The sequence below is a fragment of the Mesocricetus auratus genome, unplaced genomic scaffold (genome assembly GCF_017639785.1).
Source record: "Mesocricetus auratus isolate SY011 unplaced genomic scaffold, BCM_Maur_2.0 Super-Scaffold_100010, whole genome shotgun sequence".
In the NCBI taxonomy this organism is placed as follows: domain Eukaryota; kingdom Metazoa; phylum Chordata; class Mammalia; order Rodentia; family Cricetidae; genus Mesocricetus; species Mesocricetus auratus.
Window position 1 is genome coordinate 53,471,077 of NW_024429194.1, and position 24,791 is coordinate 53,495,867.

At 42.3% G+C, this 24,791-nt stretch overlaps 1 protein-coding gene across 4 annotated transcripts in view; it reads left to right on the top strand.

The window, feature by feature from the left end:
- Positions 1-24,791, top strand: part of Hecw2 (HECT, C2 and WW domain containing E3 ubiquitin protein ligase 2) — a 356,194-nt gene that overhangs the window by 253,972 nt on the left and 77,431 nt on the right. For 3 of the 4 annotated variants that reach the window (XM_013121118.3, XM_040753631.1, XM_013121120.3), the window contains 4 exons: positions 5,041-5,191; positions 5,842-5,945; positions 6,573-6,697; positions 15,354-15,539. In XM_013121118.3, the coding sequence (XP_012976572.1) occupies positions 5,041-5,191; positions 5,842-5,945; positions 6,573-6,697; positions 15,354-15,539 (566 nt within the window). Of the gene's footprint in view, positions 1-5,040; positions 5,192-5,841; positions 5,946-6,572; positions 6,698-15,353; positions 15,540-24,791 lie in introns of those variants that run through there. The other variant, XR_005879938.1, reaches the window with a different exon arrangement.

The following is a 24,791-nucleotide window of genomic DNA, read 5'->3' on the forward strand; positions in this document are numbered from 1 at the left end:
TCACAGGACAAGCCATGGAACCAATGCACTTTGGATTTGAATGTCTCTCAAACTTGGCTCTTATTTTTATCTTGTGTTCGTATCCTACCATATGCTGAGAAAAGGTACCTCGCAACTTACACTGCTCTTCCAAGAGTTAAAAACCCAAACTGGAGCTGGGCAATGGTCACACACACCTTTAATCCCAGTACTTGTGGCAGAGGCAGACATATCTCAGAGTTTGAGGCCAGCCTGATCTACAAAGTGAGTTCCAGGACAGCCAGGGCTACACACACACACACACACACACACACACACACACACACACACACACACACACACAAAACCGTGACTTGGCAAACCAAAATACTAGTATACTATAATGAAAACCCAGTTGGGACTCACTCAGACATTATCAGCTAAGCACTGTGGCCAATCACATGGTAGTCTACACCGTAGCCTGGTAATAGTTTCGGAACACCTGTTTGAGGCTGCTCTCCTGTCCCAGAATCCAGGCACAGACTTGAACTTTGTGTTCATTGCTTGGCTGTCATTTGACCTACAAGTTGGTTCTCAAGGGCTTACTTCTGCTTTGGCCAATGAGTGTGATCTGAGGCCGTGAGGGCCTCCAATCATTGACTGTCAGATGCTCTAATAATCCCAGGAAATAAGAAAAGTCAGTCTTGGAGTGGGCATGAGAGCCTGAGCTTAAGTATATACTTAGCACCTTAAAAATGTTCTGTGTCTTGTCATGAGTGATCATTGCTTCTGGCACATGGAGGAACTCTGGTACTGAGGCCACCCGGTACATTATCAGGTTGACCCTCTTGGTCTTTTTAACATAAAGATCAAAGTGAAGAAGGGGTGACTAACATAGCCCTTTTGTGGGTTGCTCTACTTGGACACCCCTTGGGGGAGGGGGTGAGAAGATGCAGCACCAAGGACTCAGGCACTGGGAGTCAGTGAGTAGCAGAGCGTGCTGCAGGAGACTCCTTTACTCAGGAAGGTAACCTGCTTTTACACCCCCTCCCAAGGTCCCATCCCCCAGGCGCTGACTCTGCCGCATGTCCTTTTCCCATTGGTGTCTCCGGGTCAGGTGTCTCTTCTGCAGTGTCTCTGGGCATCGAGGCATGCTTGGCGGCTTGGTTGAGGGAGGAAGTACCTGCATGTGCACGCTGGCTGGCCTGGGGACCTGGGACAGGGCGACTATGTAGACTGGCTGCAGTTTCTCCTACATAGATAGCCCCTCTGAAAGATGACTTCCTTTCTCTTCAAATTGGCTCTGAGGTAACTGTGGCTTAACTCGTTGCCGCACAGGAGGCAGTGTGGAATTGATGCAGACCGCCCCCCCCCCAGTGTTGCCCTAGGAACAGAGTGTGAATGAACAGTCTGGGCAGTGGATTCTCATAGCTCCCAGTGACTGCCTCTCTGTCAGGGCGATGTTACTTACATAGTGGGTATAGACAGGCAGGATTGGAAGAACTGTGAGTCATCACTTTTTCGTGGTTTGCACTTTTGTGGTTAAAGCATCCTTCAAATCAAATACCTAAAAGCAGTCAATTACTCTGAAAACTGTAATTAATCTAAAAAATTTTAGGGACTCATTCCCTGGAGTTTAAGATTGACTTTTATGGAAAAGAGTTACATTTAATTTCAAAAGATACTTCTTAAAAATCAAAGACTACAGAAGGCCTGGTGTCAGCCACTTTTAGTCTCAACACTCAGAAGGGAGAGGCAGCCAGATCTCTGTGGGTTTAAGTTCATCCTACATAGTGAGTTCCATGCTAGCCAGGGCTACATAGTGAGACTATGTTTTAAAAACAAACAACAAAAAACCTGGAAAACAAAGAAAGTATGCAGCTACTTGAACTTTTAAAACTTTTTATTGGAATAATTGTAACACCAAAGGATATGTTCAGCCTGTAGTCTTCAGAACAGGACACACCATGCAGTCCTTACAGTAGAAAATCCCTTCATATCCTCGGCCACTGATTTCCTACTGTTGCTGCTGTCTAGACTGCCAGGTCATATGTTTGTACTTTAGACAAGTGGCACAAAAATTCTGTCTTAAAATAAAATGGTTACCCATTGAGACATAATAGCTCTATGAATGTCTTCCAGCAAGTGTGTGACAAGTTCCAGCTAGAAACCAGACCTCCAGTTTAATGTCCTACTGCCCAAAGACCACCCTAGCATGTGGTTTTTAGTCTCCTTCCACCCTGGTGGCTCACTTTATGTTATACTGTGGCCGGAGAAGGCAGGAAGGACCCAGATCCTGCCTTCTAACTCTGACTATCCCTGTTTAATTGCTTCCATCTGAAAGAAACCATGATGGTGTAAAATGAGTATTCATATGAATTCGTGTATGAAGACTAAATCAGGTTCAAGAGAAAGATGTATAAGAGAGTATACATTTCACAAGAACTGTGGTAGTGATGGTGGTAGTGATGGTAGTGACTCATCCTACAGATATTGACCACTTGGGCAGGAAGAATGCCAACAGCATTAACAGTCTTTCCAAATCCACTTGAAGTCCACAATGTGTGGATACGAAGATGTGCTATTTGGTAAGAATAGCCTGCAAAGAACATTCAATAATCTATATTTTTAGAGAGCAAATTTATGGTCTGGTTTCTTATTCTTCTAACTGTACATAAAGTCTTTAATGAATGACAAGTCTTTGTTGAAGGTAAATAAAAGTTTCATAACTTTTTATAGAATTATATCATTTAAAATTATTCTCTTATTATATGGTTTGCACAAGGCACAGTGATAACTGTATTAAGGGGATCCTTCTAATTTCTCCATTTTGCTACCCTTATAAGATCTTAAACAGGCTGCATACACATCTCATTAGGTAAATATTTAGTTATTTCCAAGGAAACAGGACCATCTCTGAAGGTTTGGGTTTTTGAAGCTTTCTTTTATCTGTGAGTAGAAAGTATGCACCAGTGCAGTTTTCTTTCTCTTTAGCTGTGGGGACTTCAGAGCCAGGTTTTAGTAACAGCCTTATCTTGGAAGCTTGGCTATATTTCTTTTTGACTCCTCTACTTAGCTTTCTCTTCTTTTTTTCAGTTTCTAACTGACCTATTCTGTATTTTTTAATTGAGAGCTATTATAAATAGTCTTGTGGAAAAATTGCTCATTGTTTTCATGTGAATTTGACACAGTGTTGATGGGTAGATTATCCCAGCTCTGACAAGATAGGAATGAGATGGGAGACATGGGCTCTTGAGATTCTGAGACAGGCAGGTCAAAGGGTGTTGGAAAATGCTTCTCAAACATGCTTATCATGTGTCCATGTGACACACAGAGCATGAGATGCGGTCTTTCAGAAATGTCCTGTTGATGAAACTGTAGCAGCGCCCAGAGTTCAGTTGTATAGACATCTTCTCTGTACCTGTCTACCTTGTTGTATAGACATCTTCTCTGTTCCTGTCCTACCTTGTTGTATAGACATCTTCTCTGTTCCTGTCCTACCTTGTTGTATAGACATCTTTTCTGTTCCTGTCCTACCTTGTTGTATAGACATCTTCTCTGTATCCATCCTACCTTGTTGTATAGACATCTCTCTATCCATCCTACCTTGTTGTATAGACATCTTCTCTGTACCCATCTACCTTGTTGTATAGACATCTTCTCTGTACCCGTCTACCTTGTTGTATAGACATCTTCTCTGTACCCGTCTACCTTGTTATATAGACATCTCTGTATCCATCCTACCTTGTTATATAGACATCTTCTCTCTATCCATCCTACCTTGGGAGTAGGTGGCATTAAGAGACTCTGGTGCTTTACCACTACTCAATTTTTCTTTCTCGTGGCAGTTGTAACGATGTACACTGGTCAGTACAAGATGCCTCTCCACCCCCAGATAAAGTGATGGCATCCACTGATAGCCTAGTGCAGGCAGAGCCTACAGCAGGCTTTGTGATCCTAAGGACTTGGTTGGGGTACTTGTTCCATTCACTTCCAGTAAGAATACCACAGGTGGTGAGTATGCCTTCCTCTTGGGCTCCTACACTAGCTCCAGGGAGTCTGCTGATAAGTTTTGTGATTGAACTTCTCAGGAGAATACTGCTTATTAATCTTTAAATTAATTTACTCAGAAATGTAAGTTTATATTTTTCCTGTATATTGTGTTTCCTGTATAAAGTCCTCCTCCCAATGGCAATAAATTCTGAAAATTTCTCTTTTGAAAAGATCAGCCTGTTCTCTGTCAGTTTAGATAAGGAAAGGTCACCTAGTCATAGGAGCAGGATGACTATAGGAGCAGGACATCTGGTTCTGAAGAGTAGACTGCTCTCCTATTTTACCCAACATGCATTTATACATTGGTTTCCAGAGACTAGCACACTTGCTGTGATACTTAATATACAAGTAAATAATCTTTTTTTAGCCTCATATTTATCTAAGTTGGAGAGAAGAAATTGCCCTTGCTCTCCAGGAGAGAACAGATTGAGATGTGTGGGTAATGGTGCTGGTTGATCACTCTCAAGTGTGTGGATGACTAGGTAGCTACTTTCCATCCAAAACCTACATTTATCACCATTGTGGATACACCTACATTTATCATTATTATGTATACACCTACATTTATCACCATTGTGTATGCATACACACATGGAAGTTTCTGCTAAGCCATGAGAGAAGGGGAAAGCCTGCAGGTGAAGAAGAAAGAAAAAGATAAAATTTGGGCAAAAAATAAACACCGATGCCATTTTTGATGTGAAACTACCAAGATATTATGATACCACTTACACGTACTCTTTAAGAGATGCTTGCACGTAAAGGGTGATGAAGGTGGGCGATGTGAGAAGATTGTTTACATTTAGAAATTCTTTAGGAGGTTTGTATCCGACATGCTGCTTGAGACTTAATAACTAGTAACAACAGTTTCCCAAGTGGACTGGGAGGAATGCTGGACTCTGCAGTGAGGTATGTGTTATTAGCCACAAATTATAGCGTGTGAGGGAGAGAAAGCTTGTGCTGAACTTAATGAACCACCTTCCTGGCCCAGCTCCTCCTCCTCACCCCTCTTGGTACCTTCCTGCTCTTTAGACTGGGAGGCGCGCATTGACAGCCACGGCAGGATCTTCTACGTGGATCATGTAAACAGAACCACGACGTGGCAGCGGCCGACAGCTCCCCCTGCCCCGCAGGTCCTGCAGAGGTCTAACTCCATACAGCAAATGGAGCAGCTGAACCGCCGGTGAGCACACACCTTCCACTGTTACTGCTCTCTTTTGTGGCTGGGCTTTTGCATGGTGCGGACTAGAAGACTTGGCTGCTCCTTTCGACTTTGATCTCCTGTCACTGAGCTGTGTGTGTCATAGGCTGCACCGGACTTCTCTTGGGGAGAAAGAAAACACAATATAAACACCCATACACACTTACATTGTTGGGAAACTACAGAGAAAATGATGTGAATAATTCCCATAATGCACTGGCTTTTAGTAAGGCAGACACGCACATTTAGGATTTGAAGCTGAACTTCTGACCTCTGGAATCTTCTCTGGCAATGCAGCTTTAGCCACCTAACATTTTCAAAGCAGTCATTCTTTGTCAAAAACTAATTGCTGTAGAACAAAAAAATCCCCTGATTTTTCCTTCATTGCAGATAGTTTTTCTTTGAGTAGGGCACACAGTTGTTTTAAGTTTGATTAATTTGTCAGGAACATGGTCTATAAACATTGGACAGTAGAGCTTCCATATGTTGTCATTTACTTAAGCAACAGATAGCTCATGGGCGGGGGGGTGGTAGCCTGGGATGCAGCAATGGAAGTCTACAGAGGCCTGGGACTTTGGGGCTGTAGGGCAGCTCCGGGCAGCTTGAAGGTAACTCCGGGTTCATGCTTTCAGGTATCAGAGCATCCGTAGAACCATGACTAATGAGAGGCCGGAGGAAAATGCCAGTGCTATCGATGGGGCAGGGGAGGAAGCTGACTTCCACCAAGCCAGTGCAGGTAAGAGCACGCCTTTGGTTGTAACCTCATAGATGTGGAAAAAGAACAAGGATTTCCAAGAAATGGGCTTTGCTTTAAGAGAACTCTTCACTTCTGCAGATCTGATAAGACAACTTAAAAAAAATGCAACAGAAGCCTTTCCTAATACTTAACCTTTTATGAGTTCTGAGAAAAGACTCACAAAACCAAATAGATTATGAATCACCATAGTCTCTGAATCTCTGTTAAAATGCAAGAGGAGTCTGGTCGTTTAAAAAAAGCTACAAATGCATTACAGCATTGATAACAACTAGAAATAATATCCAATATATTTTAGTGTCATTAAAAACAGTTTGGCTTATGCACATATTTTTTGGCAAATAAAAAATGTAGTTTTGCCAGCCATTGGTGGCGCACGCCTTTAGTCCCAGCACTCGGGAGGCAGAGGCAGGCGGATCTCTGTGAGTTGGAGGCCAGCCTGGTCTACAGAGTGAGTTCCAGGACAGTCTCCAAAACAATACAGAGAAACCCTGTCTCGAAAAACCAAAAAAAAAAAAAAAAAATGTAGTTTTAGGGAGTTGAAGTGACAGCGTGTAGGCACCATTTGCATTGTTTGGTTCTGACGGCCTTTGTGGTCTGTCTGTCTAGACTTCCGACGGGAGAACGTCCTGCCCCACTCTACCTCCAGATCCAGGATCACGCTGCTGTTACAGTCGCCCCCTGTGAAGTTCCTCATCAGCCCAGAGTTCTTCACCGTGCTGCATTCTAACCCTGTGAGTACCAAAAAAGGGAGGAGCAAGATGGAAAAAACAACATCAGGCTGAAGAACTCATTGGAGTATTTTCCTGAGCACTTGGTGTGTTCTGGACTCTGTGTTAGGTAACTCGAGTTTGAAGCCATTAAGCCCTTAGTATGTGCAACAGGCATCCAAAATCAAGCAAATGAAAGCAAAAACCTTTAGAATTAACTGTCTTATAGACAGCAAGGCTTAATTTTCCATAGTCTTGAGGGCTGTGAAGTCCAGCATCATTTTGGCTAATCTGGAGTCAGGTGGTGTCCTGCTAATATCGTTCATGGGTGGCACCTTCCTGAAAGGGTGTGGGGGCTGCCTTTGGTTCTGCTTTTAGGAGGAACTAGTTCTACTCCGGAGGATCCTCAGTACACTTCATTCATGGCTGAATAACCTCCTGATGTCATATTGGTGATTAGATTTCAGCAAATGAATCGGGCAGATGACACACAATCAGACCATACCAGGAGGGCCATTCCATTGAGTCTCTGAGGGTTGAGCGAATGGCTTTGCTGAAGATGCTAATTGGAGAAAGGTTGTTTAAATTCTAAATAGAGTGACCTAAAATAAAGGCTATGCTGTCTGTAAGTCATGACATGACCTGAGAGGAGTCTCCACTAGAGAAGGACAAGCAGCAGAGAGGAAGCAGCAGAAAGTTACCACGATTTGGTGGGTTAGAAGATTAGACACCAAAGATGGCCTGAATAGTCATGATCTAGTATTAATAACTGGTAATAAGAGGAAAGTTAGAATGGAGAGAAAATACTGAATGCAGCAAAACTTAGGAAAATCAAACTAGACCGAAGGGAAAAAGTAGACACCAGCATAGTCCCAGTACCTGAGGTATCTATGGGGCAGCTACTGTGTATTGTTTACTGGTATTCATGTGTTTCTGTCTAAGGTCATAAGTCTGTGCATCTACCTGGTTTACTCATCATTATGTCCCAGTTTACAGGTTTATCTTGGAATAAAATGTCTTGGGTGGAGGAAGAGTGTAAATAGCATGCTATTTGTCTTCACAGCTTGCACAAGGGCTCAGGCTCTTGCACATTTGCCAACTTTCTATGAATTCCTTGTTATGTATTAGGCACTAAGATAAGTACTGGGAACATATAGATGACAGTACCCATTGGACACAGGCAAAGTCAGGCTTGAAGCCGGGAAGTCAAACTTGAACCTGAACTTGTGTGTGGCATGATTCTGGGAGATGACATACTTTTCTACAAAGAGGAATGTTATGGAAAGATAACTATATACGGGTTATGGCTATTGATGGTCAATTTATTAAAGAAAATCCTCTCAAGAGAAACTGATAACCAGATTGGCGCTCCGGGAAATCCAGCCTCAGCCACACTCCAAGATCTGACCGGAACCCCCCAAAAAGGGCAAGTGCCTCTCAGCTCTTTATTCCGCATGCCTGTACGCACCTGTGGCCATGCCCAAAATGGGCATGTTCAGCGGCACAGGTGCCTAGGTCTCTCCCTACAGAGGAATAGACTAACATTTATAATTGTCACAAGACAAAAACTCTCATGCTGTAGAGAGAAGAGCTTTGCTTGGGCTTAGAATCAGGTAACAATGCTTTTATTTATTCATTCTATCTGTGTATTAAATCCCTATGATTTCCCTAGACTTGGTGGTAAACAAGACAGGCAGAGTGAGCTATAGATCACAGAATAATGGATAAAAAGACAATTTTAATGCAGTAAAACAGGGTTGGGGGCAGGGGACAACCTGAATTCTGGACAGGCATTCCAAGGGAGCCAGCCACATTCACACTGTCGCGAAAGGTCAAGGGACAGTAGTGTCTTTACTGAGCAAAGCAGTGCCTCGGGGAGAGGAGGAGTTGTCTGTGCTACACAGTTAAGTTTGGAGAGCTGCACACGGATACTGAATATAGTACTCACGTGATCTGGAAAAGAATTGAGGCTTCGCATGAGCTTTGTTCTAAGTGTATTTCTTTTGTGGGAGTGGCTTGGGTTTCTGAAAGTTCATAATGATAGTAGTCTGCAGAGAATGGGTCTCATGAGGCACAGTTGGTGTGATGGAGGCAGCTGAGAAGACCCCGTGATTACACATAGAAGCAGTTGGGCTAGTGCCTATCACACAGACTGTCTCGGGTACATTGCTACGTGCTGTGTTTTGGAGGGAAAACTCATGTCCCTGCTACTAACCGTTTGGAATACGTGAAAGACAAAGGCTTCCAGGGCTGGAGGTGTAGCTCAGTTCACTGAGTGCTTACTTAGTCTGCCCAGAGCCCTGGGTTCCAACCCAGTTGAACTCAGTGTGGTGTATGCCTGTAACCCCAGCGGGAGGTAGAGGCAAACAGAAGATCCCTAGTTCCAGGTCATCCTTGACTTCCTGTCTAGTAGAAGCCAGCCTCAGTTTCTTGAGACCCTGCGGGATGGGGGAGGGGAACATGTGTGCAATCATATGTGTGTGTCCGTGTACTTTTTAAGTAAATTTGTCAATACAGAGGGATTACAGTACATGCTTTACAAATAATAGTAAGAAGGCATTTGTTAGCCAAATAGAGGTGGTGCATGTCTTTAATCCCAGCACTCAGGAGGCAGAGGCAGTCAGATCTCTGAGAGTTCAAGGCCAACTTGGTCTACTGAGTGAGGTCCAGGACAGGCTCCAAAGCTACACAGAAAAGCCTTGTAGACCTGTGTGCCTGAACAGCTTTAATGATAAATTATTTGTCATAATCAGACTGTTGACCTGTGGTCAGGACAGGTCACAAAACAATGAATCAAGCCCCGATTTTCATTTATCATTTTCTATAGTGTGAATGCTGTCCCCCATTGAGTTCATACTACTAGTGACGTCACTAAATGGGGCTTCTGACTTCTGTCTGGCCTGGTCTTTGCTACAAACTCCTCCTCAACTCTGTGGTGCCGTTAAGCAGTTGATGAGCTGTGGTTTTTAACTTGATAGACTTTTCCAGATAAATGCAAATTGTTGATTCCTTGCAGGTTCTACTCTTACAGGGTTGCAGTGAGTCCCAGGCATCTGTGGGGCCCTTTAGGTCATTAAGTAAACATGTCTGTACTGCCTTCCTCAGAGCTGTGGACTGTAAGCGCTGGACTCTGGCTGGAGCAGCTCAGCCCAGGCTTTTTTCAATCATTTTCGTCTGTTCTATACTTGAGTGTGATTTTACAGTTCCTTTCTCTGGGTAGCCAATCTGGAGTTAAAAATATTCTTCTCTAAGGGTTTTACTTTTTTGTTTTGTTTGTTTTCTGCCCAAACTGTATTTGTTACTTGTTAAAAAGATGTTCATGTCTACAAAATTTAAATTCTGTAGGTTAGGAATTCTTATTTTCTGACTTATATTTGGCATAAATTGGAGTAGCTAGCATTTTCCTCACTAAGGTCTTGAGCTATGGATGAATAGGAATAACCACTGTGCAGAAAGACACTTTTTGTTTTCTTATTTAGAGATTAGTGGAAAATACTATAAAGTAAACTTTCTTGAATTTTTAATTTAATTTTTACTTTAGTTTTTGATTCACTTCTTTATGGCTTATAGGTGTTTCAGGAAATCCTTGTTTACGTTATTGTATCTATGCAGCACTCAAAATACATGTTGACATTTGAAGTTCTCCTTGTTCTCTTTATCAAAACAATCTGGAGGAATGAGTTCGTGTTGAAAGATAAGCATGAAAAACATACCCCATGTTGCAGCAATTGCATAATAGCATGTGCTGAGAGCAAAGGTAAACAGGCATACAGTTGCAATAAGTGAAAAAACTGGCAGATGTTTTCTTGGTAACTGCCAGGTAGATTGTACTGCCCTCTGCTGGGCATCGGATTACTTTTAAATTGTCTACAAACTAACCAGAGATTTAGTTATTAGAGCCCAGTCTTTTAGAGTTGAGATGCCTGTGTTTGTCTAACTTATGTTATACATAAGTACATTTAATTATATGTAACAGAATGATGTTTTCAACGTGCATGCTAAAAAATTACTACCCTGACTTTTAATAAGCTTTAGAAATGCATTCATTCAATTATCTAAATACCTTAGTACTTAATGAAGAAAAATATCATTTTAAAGTTTAGAAGTTACATCTTAAGCATAGCCTTAAAATCAAGAGTTACTGCTGCTGCACAGCAGACGAGCTGATGGGTATTTCTGCTAATAAATGTAAGTTTCCCTCCATATTATTCTTTAGCTAGGTGAAAACAATTTAGAATTAAATTAATTAGAAATCATATTAATGCAGACTATAGCATACAGAATTATTTCCATATACCTGCTGGCCTATTCTGGAACCAGTATTTCTTGCTTTTGTTAATAGTAATTTATGTTTTGTGAGTAATGTACAACATCACAGATATTTGCTCCTTGGACACCAGAGGCGTTTACTATTGAGTCAGAGATGTTATTTCCAAACCTAAATTCAGAATACCTGTTCTTGATGAAGAGTTTCTGAATAAAATGTATTATTCTTTAGTAGTATATTTAGTGTTATTTTTGAAATTGACAGAACTAGGTGAAATTCGAACCAGGAATCGAGGACCTTTGGCCACCACAACACTAAAGAAAAACTTCAACACCACTAAATACAGGATTAGATTGTCACTTGCAGTCGCATTGTAGCTGATTACTAAGAACTGAGTGCTTCATATTTTGCTGCCAAACAGACCAAGACATTTCCTTTAACTACTTTCAAAATTTTTCACTTGTAAAACCTCAAGACACTTAGCCAAGGAAGACACTTTTAAGCTCCAGATTTAACAAGATTCTGCTAAGGAAGCAGTTGATTCAGCCACTGAGTATTGATGTCTTATGGGAAGGTTGTTGACATGAAGCAGGGAGGCTGGGAAAAGCAGTTTGCACTACAAAAGAAATCGCCAAATGGGGTGTCCACTTCCCATCAAGGGAAACCAAAACGTTCTGTTGGCCAGAGATCATTTAAGAGTGCTTCATGTCCCATGAACGTTTGCCTGCTTATTCCACCACATTGGAATCCACAACCAGATCCCCAGTGAGCTCATCCTGTGTGGTGCCATGAGGTTGTGGCATGAAATATGCAACATTCACTCTTTTCTAGGCTGCTGTTGTTGGACAAGAAATCCAATCCATTTACCTAGCTAGAACCACTAACCCCCGTGGGGAAATGAGGAGTCCTCTTTTCTCTTAAGGTGTGGCCTTGCCGAAGTCACCCTCCACTAAGATGCACTCATCCAGGCTGAGCTCACCTGCTCAGCGTCTCTTGACTGGACTGGCTTACTCTTAGTTCTGCTAGGTCTGCCAGCTGGTTCCATCATGCCCCCTGCCCTTGTGGCCTCTGTTATTCCAATCCAGTTTTCTGTCTGTAGGTACCTCTCTTCCCACCACTCTTCCTATAATAGACCATCTTCCTGTTTTTGACTGCTTAGGTCTGTATCCTTGGGGTTTCACTCAGGCAGAACTTGGCATATAGTTAATGACAGGTTGTGAGACCCTTCAGTTAAATAGAAAGTGGGCTGCTGGGCCACGAGCTTCAAAGGCTAAAAGTAGAAAGCAGTTTTACTACTATATTTGTCTGTTCTGACAGACTGTGATAACCCCCTGATAGTCTTAATTACATATATCCTGTATTCTATAATGACCTTTAAATCTTCAAAGCGATTTTACATCCTTTATCCTCCTAATTTTGAGTCTTACTAATGAAAACAAAACAAAACAAAAAAACCAGGAGACTTATTATTGCTCTTCACAGCTGAGCAAATCGAGGCAAATGAGATTAAGAGTCTTTGTCTCTGTAGCCGTGACAATAGAATTCTATGTAAACTGTATATAAACATTCTTTTTAAACTTTATCTGTTCTATATCTCGGTATAGATATAGAACACTATGCATTGTATATGTGTACCTACACACACACATTACAGTGTGTGTGTTCTATGCTTACATATATGTTGTTCAAAAATACTTTCTTTATGAAAATGTAGCAGTCTGGAGAGGCATTTTCTTGGGCCCCTGACAGTCATGTGAATGTTTTTCAAACTTGAAAAGGCTATGATTCTAAAGGTCATTTACTGCTTACTAATGAGAAAATGATTCTTCTTACACTTAATTTACTTGGACAGATGCTTTTTCCAAGATCAGTCAAACCTGGCACAGCGTTGCATGTCTCACCAAGTGGGGAGGAGGAAGATAAAAGGATATAATTAGTTATAAGTCCTGGGTAAGATTCCCACGCTTAAGGAGCTGTCTGTCCATTCACTGGCAATTACATGAAGCCCAAGGCTGGCAAGGGTTCCTGACCCTAACTGCCATGGCCTGCTCTACTGGAGTTCTGCTGCCTCTCTTAGCAGATGGGAGGGACATGTTTGGTGCTCTAGCTTGGGAATCACTATGTCCTGTCTACTTGGCTACACCCGTTTAGAACAATGGCCAGTGCACGATCTCGTCAACACAATCATCATGAATAGTTTGTCCCCAGAGAGGCTTGTTACACAGTATGACTGGAAAGCTCTTTGTCATCACCTCACAGACGGATGCGGTCTCAGGCACTAAAGCTTGCCGTGGCTGTGTGAAAACATGAGGACTCGCAGAGCCAAAGCAGGAAGCATGTGCCTGCTGATGGTGGTGAAAACTTCAAGTCGGGCTAACCACAGGATAAACTAGTAGCTGGTCCAAGTTTCTCTCTGGCAACCTCGTTCTTATTTTGTTAGCCCCCTCTGTTTTCATGGTATCATTTTTCCCAGGCTCTCATGTTCCCCAAACCTCTGCCTGCTTTGAGTACTAAGGCTCTGGACCACACAAAGCCTCCAGCCATCAAAAACAATCATCGTTTAGACTGGCAAGCTGAAATATCTCACGGTATTTCAGACTCTGGTTTAAGGAACTAAGATCTGAGATTGGTTCGTTATGGCTGACCGCCCTCCCTTCCTTCCATCCTCCCTCTTTCTCTTCCTCCTTCCCTCCTTCCTGCCCTCCTTCTCTTCTATGTGTTTTGATAGGGAAAAATATTTGAGATGCAAAGCAAAAGCTGTCTATGACAAGGAGCTGATCAGAACACTTTTTGCCACACACCAAGCACAAGAACTATTGAATGCCAATGACTTAAGCTAACAAAGGTGTATTCTCATTCCAAGTCAGATTATTAGAATTCTCCGGATCCCAGCACACTCATAAACCAGGCTGGAGAGTTCCCACTTCCTGTGCTTGCTATGTCAAAGGGAAGGAAGCTCCATACGGCTCCACAATGAACTATAATTGTGTGAGTGGGATGTGACCATTCTGAGGGACCCTGGAGAGACTGTTGTCACACATATTCATCTTTTGTACTAATAACTACATAGTACCGACACAACACAGATGGTAAATGGTTGGTACTTTGGCACTGTTTCCGGGTACTCTGGTGTCTGTGGGAGTCGCTTTGGGGTAAGACTGAAAGAAGTAACAAAGCCCATGAAGAAATGCCCAAAGACCTCCAGTCTCAATCAGTTCTAGTACTGGGATGCTGAAAACAAGGGGACTCAGAAGCCCTTTCACTGTGTCAGTGGGGAGTACAATTCCAGGATGGGTCACTCATAGCCTAGTCAACTTCCTGGATATGAACTTCCTAGTGATTTAAGAGCATAGATCCCCGTCTGCTGTTTTGTATTAGCTCATGCATTTGTTGACTAACCAAGGTGTGGGCACTCTGTGACATAAGCAGTTTTTTGCAATCTTTGATAATGAGTTGAAACAGTAGTGTTTATGACAAGATAATCTTTTTTTTTAGTGGTAGTAGAGTGGTATTTTATTAAACTTGCATTTTAATAAATGCAGCTGTATGTGGGATAGGGGGTTAAGTTAGGGAACACCAAAACAAGACAAAACAGTGAGGTATGATCTCCAAGCTGTTCTAACTACACTCTGGTTCCCTGAGCATCTACCCCCCACCCACCTAGGAGGCTGTGAGGGTTGAGATAAGTGTCCCTGTCTGCTGTGGTCTCCAAGGACATGACAGAGCAACTCTTTGTGTGTGTGTGTGTGTGTGTGTGTGTGTGTGTGTGTGTATGTGTGTGGTGTTCAAATATATAGCAAGCATTTTCCATACAGCTTGGCCCTTAACTCTGTGCTTCTACGGTGTGTGACCCTCTGAGCCAGGGACCTGGTCAAAAGTGGGAAGAAGAACAGACTATTGGGGTTCACTGTCAGGTGGTATGTTTATTGTGTGTCTTATTAAAATCAACTCTGGAATCTAATGTCCCATGTGAAAAGAAATGCCACAACATTCTTGTTCTTTAGAAAGCAAGAAACCAGGTCAGGGGGTGGTGGTACATGCCTTTAATCCCTGCACTTGGGAGGCAGCAACAGGTGGATCTCTGAGTTCAAGTCCAGCCTGGTCTACAGAGTGAGTTCCCAGGGTTGTTACATATAAAAATCTGGTCTTGAAAATCCAAAGGGGGGGAAACAAAAAAAAAAAAACAGACAAAAAAAAAAGGAAAGCTAGAAACCATTCACAGAGAGGGTCTCACTTTTTACCCTTTCTGTGTATTCAAGTCACTTTGCTCTTTCGGCTGTTTCCATTATGTGGGTCTGGAGATATGAGAAAGCCTGTGTACATGTTTTACACACCTAAAGAAGACCTGCTATCTCCCCGTGCATGCCCTGTGTGCACAGGCAGCCTAACAATTGCTCTCTATCTTTCCTCTAGAGTGCCTACCGCATGTTTACAAACAACACGTGTTTGAAGCACATGATCACCAAAGTCCGGCGGGACACCCACCACTTCGAACGCTATCAGCATAACAGGGACCTCGTGGGATTCCTCAACATGTTTGCGAACAAACAGCTGGAACTACCGAGGGGCTGGGAGATGAAACATGATCATCAGGGCAAGGTAACCCGAGTGAGCCATCCTAGTGAGCGGCCTAGTGGCCCTGGCTGCTCTCATGGCTTCCCTCCACCTTTGCAGTGAGGGCAAACATTCCACCTCCTCTATCAGCACAAACCTGCTACAATCTCCAAATACTCCAGATCTCCAAATGTGGAAGTAGCATATGGTGCCACGGGGTGTGGGTTTGGTGGAAGCCGTGTTTCCCTGGGTAGTCCTCTGCCTGTGCTCTCTTACCATTTTCCACTGACTACAGAAAAGAATCCTGAGTGGTGTCAACTTGTCCTTCTGAGTGGTAACACTTATTCTCCTGAGTGGTGTAACTTGTGTTGCAGACAGGAGAATAAGAGGAAATGGTACTGTTTAGAGTGAGAAAACTAGGAATCACTGAGCCTTTGTGCAAGCCACTGGCCGAGTCTGAGCCTCAGTCTTAGTTCAGAGCCCTGGCCTATTTGCACCTTGAACAACTAACTCCCTAATTTATGATGAGAAGCACATAAAGACCAGAGTAATGACATCTCCAGTTCCTGTATAGATGGTGAACCAGAAAGTCCAGTTTTAATCAGGAAGTTTTACGTAAGAGGTCACAATGAGAAAGTTGGTTTTGTTAGAAGGTATTCCCCAGTGAACATTTTATTTTTATTTGACATTTTCTTGACACCCCCCTGTGAACCGTGTACTGTTTAAGGTCTTGATAGATAAATAGAGGCTTCTTACATCACAGTGAGGCACCATTGTTGGTACCACCCCTTAAAGATGAGAAATTCTGGAGGCAGAATGGCTCAGCAACCTGCCCAGCATCAAGACAAGCTATGACTGAGCTGTGCTGTGACCCAGATCATCTGTTTCCATGAACCCTACGGTTAACCGTGACAATATATTTTCTAAATTTTGCATAACCAACCCCTGCTTCTCTGTCTATATGAAGTATTTGTGTATAACACTGAAAAGGGGGATTAAATGGGATGATAATTAAAGTAGGTAACAGCATTTTTGCAAAGTCAGTCTTTATTGAGCACCTATGCAAAGCAGATTAGATACTGTAGCGGCATGTTATTCGAAGAAAAGAGACTGGCAAGAGGCAAATAAAACAACTGTGTGCCTGGAGGTGATTAATGCCATATTGTCAATTGAAGCAGAGGACAGAGTCTTCGGAAAGATAGCAATGGGTGGTGTTTTATACGGGTGGTTGGGGAAGTCGTGATAGATAGGGAAGCATGAAAGACACAAGGTGTGAGCTATACTGGGTAGAGCATTCAAGGCAAATGGAGCAAGCAAAGTATGCAATACATGATGCTTTCCCCGAAGTGACCTCTGACACCACGGGAACCTTTTCCTCTTCTCAGATTCAGCTCCCAGCAATCTTATCAGAGAGCCCCTTGCAGCCAAAGCAGTTGCTATTGAGGCATTTGTTTTATGTTAGGAAGAACACACAGACTCGTTAAACTACTCACTTGATTTCTACAGGGCTGTTTAGCAAGTCTCTCATTCCCAAACAAAAGTTTAGTTGTGACAGGGATGAATTTAGAAGAGATAAAGAGAATGGACTTGCGATTATGTCCCTGGACCACAGGTTAAGTGGCAGTGAGTCAGAATCATGACAAAGAGATTTACCAGGAGACTAGGAAGACAAAAGCAGGGACACCAGGGAGGGTGTGGCATTGCTGCACTGTCTGCTTCAACAGATTGAAAGGATGCTCAGCAACTACTTAGACTGACCAGGATCCCATAATTGGGCCAAGTATCACACCTGTAATCTCATCACTTGCTAGGCAGATCAAAATTGGCATGAGTTAGAGGCCAGCCTAGACTACATGGTGAATTCAAGACAAGCCTAGAATATATAGCAAAAACTCGGCTCAAAAACAAGATGTCACATTTAATGAGCAATATTCCTTTCCCCTCAGTCTCACTAGTGAGCAGGTGAATGACTATCTTCTTGAATTGTGCCAATAGCAAGGGCTTGCCTGGGGGAGGTCCTCATCACCTCGTGATACGTTCAATGTGTTACTTATATAGCTCTTTCCATTGGTCCCATCCCCCATCCCCCATGTCTTTATTTTATTTTATTTTATTTTATTAATGGCTATTTTGCCTGCAGTTATCTCTGTATACCATGTGCATGAAGTGGCCTTAGAGGCCAGAAGAGGGTCTCAGGTCTCTTGAGATTGGAGATGCAGAGGGTGGGTGCCAGGATTTGAACCTGGGTCCTCTGGAAGAGCAGCCATTGCTCTTCCACACTGAGCTGTCTTTCAAGCCTTTCATCTAAGCTCTTTTAATTAGTTCATAGTTTGTCTTAGATTGCTTACACTACATGTTTGTGATGTGTACTTTAGGTGTCTTTAATTTTGGAAGAGATTTTCTTTTTTGTGTGGATAATTTTTAATCAGGTGACTGTGAGATTTCACAGGAATATAGATCCAGTTTGCTTTAGGAGTAATTTTTAAGTCACACAGATGAAGGGAATGGCATAGAACATTAATTTAAGATTGACAGTACTGGAGAGATGCCTCAGTGATTAAGAGTACTTGTTGCTCCTGCAGTGGGCCTGGGTTTGAATCCTAGCACACACAGAGAAGTTTACAACACCCATAACCCCTGTTCCAGGGGAATCCAACACTCTCTTCTTACTTCCTCAGGCATCAGACTAGTGCATGGTACACATATATACTTGCAGGCAAAACACTCATATATGTAAAATAAAATAAACATGTCAATAAATAAGTTTAAGGGTTAATAATCAAAGAGTAAGAATATCACATTAAATTCTGGGAGGGGGAGAATGTAGAGGATTTGGAGCTCTCAAATACTACTGGTAGAAACATCAACTTGGGAAATAGTTTGGGAGTTTCTGAAAAAGCAAGTAGCTGTCATGTAATCTGACAATTTTATATATGCGCTCAAGAGAAAGCTAGACCCAACATAAAAGCATGCATTTGAATGTTCATAGCTATGTTACTTACACAGCAGAAGTTGGAAATAAGTCAAATGTGTATCGATGAATAAATAAAATACAGTAGATTGATAAAATGGAACATTGCCTGATACTACAAAGGAATGAAATAGTATGCCACAACACATATAAACTTTGAAAATGCTTTCTAAGGAAAAGAAACTACTCAACAGATTACATATTGTGACATGGCCAGAATAGGCAAAGAGACAGAAAGTAGACTATTGACTTCCTAATGCTAATGAGTATAGGATTTTATTTGGGGTGGAAATTATGCTAAATTAGATAGTGGTCATGCTTACACATCCCTTTGTCTACAATAAAAGAGTAAAACAGATACATTAAATGAATGAATTGTGTGGTATCTGAATTCATTGTCAGGAAAACTAGTTTTAAAATGAATAGACTCAGTTAAAGGGTGGAAATTCCCATTTTAAAGCTCTTAGATTGTGTAGGTTTCTGCTTCCTTGACCTCTGAGGTTAGGTCATGTAGTTCTAAACTGTGATTTAATATAAATTATGTGATGATCTTGGGGTTTTTTAAAGTACTTTAGTAAAATATAAAGTGTATGGTTTACGCACAACAGAAATTTACTCCTCACAATTCTGGAGGCTGAGATGTTCAGGATCAAGGTTCTGGCAGGTCTTGCGTGTCTGGGGAGGGCCTACATCTTGTAAGTGACAAAAGTCATAAGGTAGTTCTCTGAGGGCTTCTTTGAACAAGTACTGATCCCATTCGTGAGGGTCCCACACTCATTCTAATCCCATTCGTGAGGGTCCCACGCTCATTACCCAACCACCTCCCATGGATGCTATTTCTTGTGCCAGCACTTCCTGGAAGTTCAGGTGGGGTGTGGGAGCGCACAACCAAACTATAATGCTAATGCTTTTCTTCCTGATCTTGTTCAAAGTTCCATTACAGTATTTGTTTTAGTTGTACTTTATTTTGTTGTTTCCTTAATTATCTTAATTCCATAACCTTGAAGCTGGAGTTAATCCAGGTTTAGTTTTATACACAACTGGCCTTTCAAGACTGTGTGATCAACTTCTGCATACATCTGTTGAATTTAGGACCCAGAATTTCCCTCTAGGACAAACGTACATATGTTCTCCCCCCCCCGCCACACACTCTGGGCATTAAACCCAGGGCCTTGTATGTGCTGGGCAGACACTCTGTGGCTGCATCTTCCTGTCTCTACTTTTAGTCCTTTTTCTGATTTTGAGACAAGGTCTCAAAAGACTGATCAAGCTGACTTTGAACTCACCCTTAGTCCAGTTAGGTCTTGACTTTGGCATCCTCCTACTTTAGCCTCCCTAGTACTGGGTCTCCAAGAGTGTGCACATTTCCCAGTGCAAAGATCTCAATTAAAGCATTTTTCTTGCTTCTTATAATAGTAGTTTTTAAACTTTGGCACACTCAGAAATATTAAAGCCAAGTATAATTTGAAATCTGAGTGGCAGTGCTGATAAAATTTTATTATTTATGTTAGAAATAGTCATCAAATGCTATTAAAATGTGACTTATTTAAAACATCTCTGGTTTGTGGCTGAGTTTAATAATTAGTGAGGGCTCATGGCAATAACAGCTAGAAAACAAAAATGTACCCGCATAGGGAAAACACTGATTTTCAAATACCTTAGCTTTTCCTCAGTGTGTTTTATTTTGCTTTGTTTTGGGTGTGCAATTGCTAATTTGATTGATTTGAAAAACTTATGTTGAAGTGGGAAGATTCTTGGATCTGTAGCTTCTTGGCATGACCTCTGTAAGCCTCAGTTTTCTTTAACGTGAGCCATTGTACCCGTGCCATCCTGCTCTGAGAGCTGTGGTTAGCACCAAATCTTGCTAAAGGTTAGATGATAAGGTTCACGTCTCCTTCAGCGTCTGAATTATGGGTTAAGTTTCACAGTATAAAATTATGTCTGTATGTTCATACACCTTTAGAAGTTCTTTCATTTGGGGCAGCTGTGATGGGAAACACAAACATCTGCAAAATGAACCAGTGGCTAAGCCCATAGCAGGATAAGTTCTCTGGCCAATTCCTGCTCCCCACCAGCCAGGTGCAGAGCTGGACAGAGCAGAATCTCAGGGCAATGCAAGTAAACTGACTGATGTATTTGGGATTTTATGAAAACGATGGTTTACTCGTGAACAAGTCCTTACTTGAGCAGCGAGTACTTGGTGAATTACAAAGGACACTGTAGGCTCAACGCCAGTGTCTTGTTCCCTTCTTCTGAGGACCTGCTGTTTCCCTTTACTGTGGTGGTCCCTTGGAATGGCCTTTCACCGTGGGTCAGTTGTCATCGTTTTGTTTCGGTTGTGTGTGCTGTTCTTGGCAGCTGCAGGACAGTCTGGCCTGGAGTGTTTGCTTCTGCTTCAAGCTTGCAGAATAACCCAGAGTACTCCTCTTTTCTCTATTTGGTGTCTCTTGTCCTCTTGTGGAATTGGTGATCAGTGTCTTCCTTTTTCCCAAGTGCTGGGATTAAAGGCATGGACCCCCACTGCCAGGCATCAGCCTTGCTCATTAAAGCAAGTTCTTAAAAATATTCTTAAACTGCAAGTAGCTTTGAACTAGAACTTAGGTCAGCTGCATGCAGGTGCAGAGGATGGTGAGGGAGCCAAGCACACACCCTCCAGGCACTGCCACTGAACCCCAATTCCTCTGCTTTAGATGGCTACAAACATGTGGCAGGCAGGTGACAAGGCTCAGAGGAAAAGGTGCCTGCCACCACCAAGCCTGATGACCCACCTGTTCAGTCCCTGGGATCCACGTGATGGAATGAAATACCCAGCTCCTACCAGTTACCCTGTGACCTTCACATATGCCTACACACACACACACACACACACCTAGATAAAATGTAATTAAAAAAACTGTTCAAAGGTGTGATGTCACAGCGCTGGTCGGTCTAGATTCTGCAAGAGTCCAGTCTAGGGAATCCTGCTAATAGGTGGAACATTTTCATAGCAAAGGTAGTATTCCAGGTGATTAGTAGAGGCTCTACAGGGAGAGGGTAGGAATGGGGAAGAAAAGTTCAAAGGGAAAACATGAGGCAGAAAGCCCCAGGCGGACATGACTGGTTCCCATGAAGACATAATGGGTAAATTTTGAGACTGGTCACTAGGAAGAAGTCTGTGGAGCCCCTGCACGAAGTGGCTTTTCCCATCTCTGTTGCTTTGCTTTGTACTCTCAAACAGAATTAGCTAGTATATTTTCCCGATTATTTCACCTGGGCCTAAATTAAAATACTAAGAAATTTCAAACTTTAAAAGTGATGCATCATGAACTTTGGGAGCCCATTTCATGTGGAGGGATGCTGTCTCAGCCTGGACACATGGGGAGGGCCTAGACCCTGCCTCGAATGATATGACAGACTTCGGAGATCCCCCATGAAGGGCCTCACCCTCCCTGGAGAGTGGAGTGAGGATTGGGTGGGAGGGTTGAAGGAGGAGGGGGAGGGAGAGGGAGCTGAAATTGACATGTGAAGCAAGCTTGTTTCTAATTTAAATAAAAAGTGATGTATCATAAGCTTCATGTTTTTAAGTAAAAACATAAGCAGTAATAATATTTTTTGTAAAAAGTCTGCCCCATAGCTTGTTGTGTTTTCCCCTCCATAAATCCCAGCTGATTTGAAATCCATTTCTATATCCAAGCTTTGTAACTCCAAGAGCTGTAACTTAGAGAGTGATGCTGGGAATTTTCGTATCACAATGATCTAAACAGTCAACTTGGATGAGCGCCAATGTTGCAGTTGTGGTTTGGAGAACAGATTTGAGAACAAAATAAACATTTGCCTGGAGGAAGTTACTAACGGCTGGAGGATTTTTGTTTGACCAGAGGTACCAATCTGTAGAGTCTATCAGGTGTCCCAGGTTTGACCTTGGTCTCCATCTTCCATCAAACGGACAGTCATTATTTACTGGGTCAAGTTCTGTTCAAGTCAGTGGGTAAAAGGCATCTTAATATTTGGAACTCTCACATGAATTTAAAAAAATCTATTTGGAATATAAGCTCCTCTTTGCAAAATATAGGGTTGTTGTTTTATTCTAGTTTTCTTTATTTTGTTTTGTTTATTTAGCTGAACTTATTACTTTTGTGGCATATCTCTTTAGTTGTTATTCTACAAGTAACTCTGTGGAATGGCCTGATTTAATCACCTCAAGCTACTCAGCAGCCCAGGAGATGAAATGAAACTTTGAATGTATAGATAGCTCACTGTTTTGTTTGTTTGTTTTTTCTTTTTTGTTTTTGTTTTTTTCGAGACAGGGTTTCTCTGTATTGTTTTGGAGGCTGTCCTGGAACTCACTATGTAGACCAGGCTGTCTTCAAACTCACAGAGATTCGCCTGCCTCTGCCTCCCGAGTGCTGGGATTAAAGGCGTGTGCCATCAACAAAAAACCCACAGGAAGATAAATATGATCAAAGTATATTAGATATGGTTATGAAAAGATCACACTCACACCCGTTATCTAATATAATTAGCATAAACTAATATTGTGCTTATCATGTTTAAAAAACACAAATTAGTAGCTGTAGAAGGCAAATGTCAAGATAAGAGTGTCTTTCTGGGGCTGTGTGTCTTTTTGAATGAGAAACTAGAACAAGCTTGGGCTTTGTGGATGTTTTTGAGTAAGTTTGCTAAGTTCTTAGACTCTGGAAGGAATTGCCCAAGTCAGGAGATGGACTTGCCCTTTTCTGTGTTTCTAAGTTAGCCTCATGACTTACATTGGGATTTTAAAAACATTATTTTCAGAGTCTACACCGGTGCCTCTGTTTTCCATGGAAAAAGTGTTAATTTGAATAACTCCATTCTCAGTCTTCCACAGTGATAAGTGCAGGGAAATTAGAGAAAGGAGAATGATGGTCCCTGCCGCCTGTCTGGGGGGGGGGGTGCTGGGGCGGCAGCTCTGTGTTTTTCTGTGTTTACCTACATGGTCCCTTCATATAGATTCCTGGTTTGGCAAAATATTAACTGAAAACAATTTCAAGCTTCTTTAGCTTAGATTTGCTGAGTCTGAGGTTGTCATTTCTTCATAAATACTGATGGCTTTTCCTTTGCTTAAAATAATAGAAGTTTAAAAAAAAGAAAAAAGAATTGTCTAAGGAAAGAAATGTATTTTGTTTGGCCTTGCTAAAATACCACTTGGCTCCAAGCATCCCATATTTCTTGTCTCTGACTGTGCCCTGAAGCTGTGAAAGGGTAGATGTTTTTAAAATGAGACTTGAGTGTGTGCGTTTACATTCCTTTCAGTTTTTGTGTTGTTAGCCTTAGTTGGCCCAGCAGTGTGAAGCTTGTGTGGATTTCCTTAATGAAATTTAGCAGTAGGGAATGGTGGCATTTAGAAGCTTCTCTGTGAGTAGCTCATTTGAAAAGGCCTTATTTCTTCAGATGATTGCTTTTTAAATGAAGTTTCAGACAATTGCTTGCTAGATAGATACTCAGAAGGAATTGCAGGCTATTCAAACATCGTGAGATGAAAGTGACCCAATTTTTTAAAAAGGACAGGTCAACTTCATTGCTCCACTCGAACTAGTTAGCCTCCCCTGTGGAAAGTGATCCACTTTTCTGATATAATTGATGTGTGTCACCGATGGAACTAGCCAACCTACAAGGTGCATGGTGATTTTTCATGCTTCATCTGTATTCTCTTACTCATGGTGGTGCTGGAGATGAAACCCAGGCCTACATTTAAAGCAGCCTACAGTTTTCACACCTTGACTGTGACCTGAGTCACCCCCTTTTACACATATAAAGCAAAATGCTAAGGAAACCTATCCAAAGTCACACAGAGGCCCCTGAGCAAAGCCAAAACACATGCAGAGTAATTGCTCCTGGCTGCTGTGGTACTGATGGAGATTTTCAGGACTTTTCCTCTCAAGTGCTTGGGATTGGGAAAGCATGTGTAAATAGTATACGCATCCCGTTGACTCTGAAACAGAACCCCTTGTGATGGACACATAGCACTCCCTGGCCATGGCCATGCCTCTAACGTGCTAGTGGTGAGAGCTGGGCAGGTCATGTGGACTGTGCTGCTGAGTCAGGGGCAGTCTTTCCAGCTTGCAGCAGCACAGAAACCAAGCGCTGTGAGTGAGTGGCTGTGATTCTCAGCCCAGTTCAAGGCTTACTTAAGTGCTTTTCCAAAACCGGGTTTGGTAGGAGGTGTGGGAGAGGCATGAGGAACACAGCAGGTAGGATGTTATGGTAGGCAGAGAGCAGCATAGGAGCTATGAAAAGGAGAGAGGGAGAGGGAGGAGTGCTCATTAGGCAATGTAGATGGATGAAAGGTGGGTTCAAGTACCCCCTTT